Source organism: Hypanus sabinus, chromosome 7 (genome assembly GCF_030144855.1).
Source record: "Hypanus sabinus isolate sHypSab1 chromosome 7, sHypSab1.hap1, whole genome shotgun sequence".
In the NCBI taxonomy this organism is placed as follows: Eukaryota; Metazoa; Chordata; class Chondrichthyes; order Myliobatiformes; family Dasyatidae; genus Hypanus; species Hypanus sabinus.
Genome location: NC_082712.1, coordinates 176,291,602 through 176,301,164, shown reverse-complemented (window position 1 = coordinate 176,301,164; position 9,563 = coordinate 176,291,602). Strand labels below are relative to the sequence as shown.

Genomic DNA, 9,563 nt, shown 5'->3' with positions numbered 1-9,563 from the left:
CGGTGACAGACAACGGTGGGTGTTGAACTGCCAGTGACAGACAACGGTGGGTATTGAACCGTTTGTGACAGACAACGGTGGGTATTGAACCGGCGGTGACAGACAACGGTGGGTGTTGAACCACCGGTGACAGACAACGGTGGGTGTTGAATCACCGGTGACAGACAACGGTGGGTGTTGAACCGGCGGTGACAGACAACGGTGGGTGTTGAATCACCGGTGACAGACAACGGTGGGTGTTGAACCACCGGTGACAGACAACGGTGGGTGTTGAACCGGCAGTGACAGACAACGGTGGGTGTTGAACCGACGGTGACAGACAACGGTGGGTGTTGAACCGGCGGTGACAGACAACGGTGGGTTTTGAACCACCGGTGACAGACAACGGTGGGTATTGAACCGGCGGTGACAGACAACGGTGGGTATTGAACCGGCGGTGACAGACAACGGTGGGTATTGAACCGGCGGTGACAGACAACGGTGGGTGTTGAACCGTTTGTGACAGACAACGGTGGGTATTGAACCGGCGGTGACAGACAACGGTGGGTGTTGAATCACCGGTGACAGACAACGGTGGGTGTTGAACTGCCGGTGACAGACAACGGTGGGTATTGAACCGGCGGTGACAGACAACGGTGGGTATTGAATCACCAGTGACAGACAACGGTGGGTGTTGAACTGCCGGTGACAGACAACGGTGGGTGTTGAACCGGCGGTGACAGACAACGGTGGGTGTTGAACCGGCGGTGACAGACAACGGTGGGTGTTGAACCGGCGGTGACAGACAACGGTGGGTGTTGAACCGGCGGTGACAGACAACGGTGGGTGTTGAACCGGCGGTGACAGACAACGGTGGGTGTTGAACCGGCGGTGACAGACAACGGTGGGTATTGAACCGGCGGTGACAGACAACGGTGGGTGTTGAACCGGCGGTGACAGACAACGGTGGGTGTTGAACCGGCGGTGACAGACAACGGTGGGTGTTGAACCGGCAGTGACAGACAACGGTGGGTGTGGAACCGGCGGTGACAGACAACGGTGGGTATTGAACCACCGGTGACAGACAACGGTGGGTGTTGAACCACCAGTGACAGACAACGGTGGGTATTGAACCGGCAGTGACAGACAACGGTGGGTGTTGAACCGGCGGTGACAGACAACGGTGGGTGTTGAACCGGCAGTGACAGACAACGGTGGGTATTGAACCGGCGGTGACAGACAACGGTGGGTATTGAACCGGCGGTGACAGACAACAGTGGGTGTTGAACCACCAGTGACAGACAACGGTGGGTATTGAACCGGCGGTGACAGACAACGGTGGGTGTTGAACCACCGGTGACAGACAACGGTGGGTATTGAACCGGCGGTGACAGACAACGGTGGGTGTTGAATCACCGGTGACAGACAACGGTGGGTATTGAACCGGCGGTGACAGACAACGGTGGGTATTGAACCGGCGGTGACAGACAACGGTGGGTATTGAACCGGCGGTGACAGACAACGGTGGGTGTTGAATCACCGGTGACAGACAACGGTGGGTATTGAACCGGCGGTGACAGACAACGGTGGGTGTTGAATCACCGGTGACAGACAACGGTGGGTATTGAACCGGCGGTGACAGACAACGGTGGATGTTGAACCGGCGGTGACAGACAACGGTGGGTGTTGAACCGGCGGTGACAGACAACGGTGGGTATTGAACCGGCGGTGACAGACAACGGTGGGTATTGAACCGGCGGTGACAGACAACGGTGGATGTTGAACCGGCGGTGACAGACAACGGTGGGTGTTGAACCGGCGGTGACAGACAACGGTGGGTATTGAACCGGCGGTGACAGACAACGGTGGGTATTGAACCACCGGTGACAGACAACGATCGGTATTGAACCGGCGGTGACAGACAACGGTGGGTGTTGAACCGTTTGTGACAGACAACGGTGGGTGTTGAACCGGCGGTGACAGACAACGGTGGGTGTTGAACCGGCGGTGACAGACAACGGTGGGTGTTGAACCGTTTGTGACAGACAACGGTGGGTGTTGAACCGGCGGTGACAGACAACGGTGGGTGTTGAACCGCCGGTGACAGACAACGGTGGGTGTTGAACCGGCGGTGACAGACAACGGTGGGTGTTGAACCGCCAGTGACAGACAACGGTGGGTGTTGAACTGCCGGTGACAGACAACGATCGGTATTGAACCGGCGGTGACAGACAACGGTGGGTATTGAACCGTTTGTGACAGACAACGGTGGGTATTGAACCGGCGGTGACAGACAACGGTGGGTGTTGAACCGCCGGTGACAGACAACGGTGGATATTGAACCGGCGGTGACAGACAACGGTGGGTGTTGAACCACTGGTGCTGCAGTAGTGTTACAGTAACCACAAAGCCCATTCTGTCATGCTTACAACTCTGACAAGCTACCTGGTTACACACAGCACTGCAGATGTTAGACCGTGTTAGGACAGATACAGGCTTGGTCTTCACACCAGACATGGATGTTAGGCACGATGAACTTTGAGTACACTGAGTGGTCCCCAAGGCTGCACGCACGAGCCATGAGGTAACTTCACCTGCATGCCTTCCTCACCGTGAGGTTGTTGATGCCCTCGGAGAATGCCCCAATCTGTTGGACTGTCCTCTCAGAATCTTCCACCTGTAAAACCACATCAACATCAACAATGAACCATAACAGAGTACAGGGTCAATGGCAGGATTCTTAGCAATGTGGAGGAACAGAGGGAACGTGGGGTCCACGTGCATAGATCCCTCAAAGTTGTTGCACGTCAGTAGGGTTAGGATGGTGTATGGTGTGTTGGCCTTTATTAGTCAGGCGATTGAGTTCAAGACCCTCGAGGTAATGTTGCAGCTCTATAAAGTCCTGGTTAGCCACACTTGGAATATTATACTCAGTTCTGGTCGCCTCATTATAGGAAGGATGTGGGAGTATTACAGAGGAGATTTACCAGGATGCTCTCTGGACTAGATCACGTTTCTTATGAGGACAGGCTGGAAGATCTAGGTGTCTTCCCTCTGGAGAAAAAGAGGATGTGAACTGAGTTGATATAGAAGATGATAAGAAGTATGGTCAGGCAGAGACATTTTCTAAAGTGGCCAATATCAGGAGAGATAATTTTAAGGTGATTGGAGAAAAGTATAGAGGAATGGCAGAGTGGTGGGTCTGTGGAACGTGCTGCCAGGGGTGGTGATAGAGACAGATACATTAAGGACATTTGGGAGACTCTTAGATAGCCCATAAGGCACAGGAGCAGAATTTTGCCTATTGAGTCTTTTCTGCCAAGGCTGATTTATTATCCCTCTCAACCCCATTCTCCTTCCTTCTCCCTGTAACTTTTGATGCCCTGACTAATTGAGAACCTATCAACCTCTGCATTAAATATTCCCAAAGACACGGCCTCCACAGCTGTCTGTGGGAATGAATTCCACAGATTCTTGCTTAAGAAATTCATCCGCATCTCTGTTCTAAATGGACATCTCTCTACTCTGAGGCTGTGCCCTCTGGTCCTAGACTCTCATACTATAGGAAACATCTTCTCCACATCCACTCTATCTAGGCCTTTAAATATTCAATAGGTTTCAATGAGATCCCCCTTCATTCTTCTACATTCCATCCAGTAAAGGCCCAAAGCCATCAAACACTCCAGTATAACACACTCCTAGGTACCTGTGTGGGCATAAGCACATTAGACAAAAGAGCAAGAAGAGATCATGAAGCGATCCCACCCACCCTGCTCATTGACTGTTTGTCCCTGTATCATCCACGCCAAGACCACCAGACTCAAAAACAGTTACCTTCCACAAGCAGTGAGGCTGATCAACACCTCCGACCACCAACCCACCCCTCCACCACTACTTACACAACAGCCGCTCCTCTCCACAGACCCTCATCACGCTTTCCCCCCATTCACTGTCCCTTTACACTGACACGCCACACCTCATACCCACACTGACATGGCTGCACTTTCAGAAGCCCTGCTTCTGCCTAGAAGAGTTCCCCTTGCCAAGGGACACTTTGTCATTTTATCATTCCCAGTACCTAGCATTACTTTGGTATGTACAGTACATGCAATCAGTCTTTGTATAGAAGCTAATCTTATGAGTACACAGCCACACTTAACTCTACATTGTGGGTTTTTATAGGATTGCTTTTATCTTTATTTTGTTCTTTATGCTTAGTGTTTTTTATGCTGCATTGGTCTTAAGTAACCAATAGTCTCCTTATTTTTTCACAGCTGCGCAGACTAACCATTGCTTTGAGCAGGAAATTTTTGTATTGCCTTAAAACTGTGGCATTTTAAGTGTCAACACGAGGAAATCTGCAGATGCTGGAAATTCAGGCAACACACACAAAATGCAGGTGGAACTCATCAGGCCAGGCAGCGTCTATAGGAAGAAGCACTGTCGACGTTTCGGGCCGAGACCCTTCGTCAGGACTAACTTTACAATACTTGATAGGTTTCAGTGAGATCCCTTCATTCTTCCACATTCCAGTGAGTATAGGTTGTAGAATCTTCAAACACTCGTCATACGTTTAGATGGCGCAGAAAGAAAAGGTTTTCATTGTGACGTGGTTCATCGGGCAATAGTAATCTGATTGCTAGCTAGCAGGAAAATGGTGATATGCAAATTGGTGCCTCATGAATGCACAGAGAACTGATAAAATAACATACTCCACTGTATGACACACACCTGTGTCTCGATAGGAACATCAGGCATAGAAACAAGACTAGCAATATTATGAAAGATCCCATCCACCCTGTTCATGGACTGTTTGTCCCACTCCTCATCAGGGAGGAGGCTACAGAGCATCCATGTCTGGAGCACCAGGCTCAAAAACAGTTACTTTCCCGAAGCAGTAAGGCTGATCAACACCTCCACCCACTAACCCACTCTCCACACCCTCAGTCGTCACTACATACACATCACCCACTCACCCCCCCATACAGTGCCACTTTATGCTTACACCGCATACCTTCTAGCTGCAATGACAGTCACTATCCTGTTATGTTTCTGTGGCTCTCTCTGATTCCATGTGTCAAGCAAACAAAAAATCAGGCTATTCAGCCCATCAGGCCCCTTCTGGTGCCTATACCCCATCTGCCACCCCTCTTTATCTTGTTGCATTCCTCCTGCTCCTCCCACACAGACAGCAATGGCCACTTCCCAGGGCAGAGTCTCACTCCTGACCCCTATCCTTATAACAACTTCTCTCCATTCGCACACGCACACACACAAACTCACTGGCTCATCACCCCTGGGCACAGGCCAAAGACAGCAGCTCACCAGAATCCTCTGTCCCAAGGCCAGTTCTTAATGTTGTCTCCAGATGTAGCCCATCTTCCTGGTGTATCCTTCCTCTCCCAGGGATGAGGCCTTTGGACCTTCTGTTGGCATTCCTGTAGCTCCGGATTTTTACGGGATGGCGTTGCTAGTCCCATGCCCAACCCCCTCCTTTGGGCCCTCCATGGCGGAGTTACACACGCACACACACTCCCACATGAAATGGAAACAGTACCAGACTTGCTAATAAAAAAACCTCTTTATTTGTGATTTTACAAAAATTAAAACATTTTTGCATATATTTTATAACATCTGAGATTTCCCACAGTAAGTTTTTAAATAAAAAATATCTTTAAGAAACTACCCAGTGGTGTTGAAGTAAAAGACAATAAACCCAATAGGAATATTTATGTAAATATATAAGAATATCATTTTCAGAATTTGAGGTTAATTACCTTTTCTTTAGAAAGTAAGGTTTATCAGAACCAATTTACATGTTAAATTTAACTGGTTAAGTGTTTTCAGTTATTTTCTTGGCCTGGCTGGGCTAGAAAACTGTGTGTCTCTGAATTTTCACAAAGTTCGATAGATGTGTAGTGGAGAGTATATTGACTGGCTGCATCACAGTCTGGTATGGAAACACCAATGCCATTGAAAGGGAAGTAGTGGATAAACTATGGCCCAGTCCATCGCGGATAAATTCCTCCTCACCACCAAGCACATCTACACAAAGCATTGGCACTGGAGAGTAGCATCCATTACCAGGGACTCCCACTACCCGGAACACGCTCTCTTCTGGCTGCTGCCATCGGGAAGGAGGTACAGGAGCCTCAGGGCTCACACCACCAGGTTCAGCAACAGTTATTACCCCTCAACCATCAGGCTCTGGAACCAGTGGGGATAACTTCACTCGCCCCATTATTGAAATGTTCCCACAACCAATGGAATCACTTTCAAGGGCTCTCAATATTTATTCCTCATTTATTTATTATTTTTATATCTTTCTTTTTGCATTTGACCAGTTTGTGTCTTTTGCACTCTGGTTGAATGCCTAAATTGGACAATTCTTCCCTGATTCTGTTATGGTTATTATCCTATTGAGTATGTCTGCAAGACAATGAATCTCAGGCCTGGATATGGTGACAGATATGTACCTTGATAATAAATTTACTTTGAACATCAGAAATGGGAGCAAACCTAGGCCAAGAGGATGCTGGTTTCTGTTCTGCTACTGAGAAAGGTCATGTCTGACACTAACCTCAGTGACAATTTTCTTGTACTAACCCCATACTCCTTTTTTCCATTGGAAGGTAAGTAATATTGAATATTACAGCTGCTTTCTGCCTCTACCACTACTCCTGACAGTGCACCCAACACTCCGGGTAAAAAACTTGTGTGAAGATTAACCAGTGCAAGTGAGCCATTTTGGATAAAATCACACTTACACATCAGGGAATATATTTATTAATTATTTTATAAAGTATGCACTAGGGGATCAGCTTCACAGTAACATAAAAAAGCCACACAGAGAATTTATTAATTGTGCTCCTAAAATATATCTTTGAGTTTTGGAATACTTTGTGTGGATTTTCACATGTTAAATTGGACCATGCCCTCACCAAGAGGGCTAGGAAGGAAAATGGCCTGGCGAAATCATGATAATCCTACGACAGTGACATGAGAACAATCTAGTGGGGAAGCCAATGTTTCCAACAGAAGAGAGAGACACAAGGTTTCTCTCCAAAGTACAATCCCATCCTATCATGAGTGGAATCGCAATCTGCAGATTTACCAGAAGAATTTAATTTTAGAGAACCCTATTAGAGGTTCGGGAATAAAAATATTGAGATTCTCAATAAAAGTATTGAGATTCTCCGAATGTCATTTAGCATCTGTGAAGAGAGAGGGATCAAAGATGGTTGAGAACAGATATCAGCCCTGTTTTCTCTCTCTGCAGATGCTGCCTGACCTGCCGAGTATTTTCTTCCTTTTCTTCTGCTATCCAGCATCCGTGAAATTTGGCATTTTTCTTGGATTAAGGTGGTTACTAGAGAGGAGGGGATTTGACAGTCTAGGAAAACCTGGTTTTTTTGCTATTTCTCTGTCCCTACACTAGCTAGGAGTGGGGGGTGGGGGAGATGAGAGGGGTTGGTGAATTATTAGATAAGAAAGATCCAAGCACTGTAATAACCGTACTTTCCCACCCACTCAGTCTAACATGATGCCTCTGGTACTTCCGAGCCTCAGCAGAACTTCTCGCCCCAAAACAAGAACCAGCATGCAATCCTCTGGTAAATTTCCTCCCACACCCACCTGCAGTGCCCAGGAAAACTGCACCGAAGGCAGAGTGGGAACCGGAAACCTCTACGGGAAGAGTTGAGGCAGAAGCGGCTCCCTCGCACCCTCCCTGTTCCAACGGACCCGCTCCACTCAACATGACCCAAGCAGTAGTCCGAAAAACTTGATTACTAAATTATAAATATAAAATATATCCCATTGCACTCAACTAGAACACTTTACAATGACTTCAATCATCTAAAATTATACCGTATAAAACACACTGACCTGGTTCATCCTGCTAAAAAATATATCCTGCCAAATCCGTACAAAAATCACTTTGGTTTCATACACATACACACAGAGACAGAGGTATGTATGTTTACACATGTACATACACACACACACACACACACAGAGCCAGGCACACATGTGTACACACAACCATAGGGCACCCATGTGTGTATTACACATACACACACACACATGCACACGTTTGGGCACACTTGACGCAGGTTTCTCTGAAGTCGAAGTTAACAAATACGTTTTGCTTGTCGGTGAGGTGTGATCTCTGCCAGCACACAGGGACTGCTGGAAGGCCTTCTCCCTGATTTTGTTAGTGTGTTAAGGCCCAGTGCGAGTTTGGCCAGACTTGGCCCATTTATAGCACACTTGTGAAGATGTCAGCACTCCAGGTTCCTCACCTGGCCCAGCCTGCTCAGGTCCTTGTTGGCCACGGCCTTCCGCGGCCTGGAGCCGCCGCTGTTCTGCTGGGAGCCGTTGGCTGCCCGCTGCATGAAGTCCATGGGGCAGATGTAGTCATTGCTTTCATCGACCTTCTTCTTCCTCAGATTCCCAAAGTGTGAGAAACTGAGTCTCTTTGGCTGGACGCAGAAAGACAGAGAAAAATCATGGTTACTTTGTGAGTGAGGGACGGAGAGACAGAGAGAGACTGGGGAGATGGTGAGAGAGGACAGAGAGTGGAGGGAGAGGGAGAGAGAATCAGAGCGGGAAGTAAGAGAGGGAAGCAAGAGAGAAAGGCAGACACACAGGGAGAGAAAGATCACAGAGAAAAGGAGGAGGAGAGGAGGAGAGTGAAAAGCAGAGGCAGAGAGAAAGAGTGGGTAGAAAATAATAGGCAAAGAGAGACAGATAGACAGGGAGAGGGAGGGGGAGAGGGAGAGGAAGAGAGTTTGCTTACCCTCACTTTTGCCGTGGTATTCAGAGGCATGTAGTTACTGGACTCTATTAACTCCCTCTTTTCCTGCTGAGCCTCAGGACCTATAAGCAGGTTGAAGTGTGTAGTCAGGTGCCTCCGAAGTAACGTCTTCTGTGGTGGGATGTTCAGGAGCAAAGCCAATGTTTCAGAGTTAAATCGTGGTTCCAAGATCTGCATCGGAACAAGGAGTTGTTAAAAGATGGAGTTCCTTGGACCAGGAGGGCCCACCCTCTCCCACCCTTGTCTAAGTGTGGTTTTGTGTCTCTTCCTGTCTGTTTCTTTCCCTCCCTTCTCCCCTAAGCGTGATTCTCTCTTCGATCCTCGTTCCATCTGCTTCGTACTCTCTCACTCACTCTCCCTTTCTGTCTGTCTCTTTCCTCCTCCCCTACCTCTCTTTCTCACACACTGATTTCTCTTTCCCTCTCCCAGTAACCTTTGACACCCCGGCGAATCAAAAACCTACCAACCTCCATTTTAAATGTACCCAATAACTTGGCTTCCGCAGCCGCCTGTGGCGCTGAATTCCGCAGATTCACCACCTCATCTCTGTTCTACTGGACATCCCTCCATTCTGAGGTTGTGCCCTCTGGTCCTAGATTCACCCACAGTTGGAAACATCCTCTCCGCATCCACCCTGTCCAGACTTTTCAATATTCAATAGGTTTCAATGAGATCCCTCTTCATTCTACTGAAGTTCAGGCCCAGAGCTATCAAATGCTCTTCATACAGTAACCCTTTCATACCTGAGATCATTCTGGTGAACTCC

General features: G+C 48.3%; 1 protein-coding gene across 15 annotated transcripts in view; it reads right to left on the bottom strand.

The window, feature by feature from the left end:
* Positions 1–5,541: 5,541 nt before the first annotated feature.
* Positions 5,542–9,563, bottom strand: part of LOC132397417 (liprin-beta-2-like) — a 215,843-nt gene continuing 211,821 nt past the window's right edge. For all 15 annotated transcript variants that reach the window (XM_059976158.1, XM_059976160.1, XM_059976163.1 and 12 more), the window contains 2 exons: positions 8,780–8,968; positions 5,542–8,462 (listed from right to left, as the gene is read on the bottom strand). In XM_059976158.1, the coding sequence (XP_059832141.1) occupies positions 8,262–8,462; positions 8,780–8,968 (390 nt within the window). In that variant the 3' untranslated portion in view covers positions 5,542–8,261. The remainder of the gene's footprint in view (positions 8,463–8,779; positions 8,969–9,563) is intronic.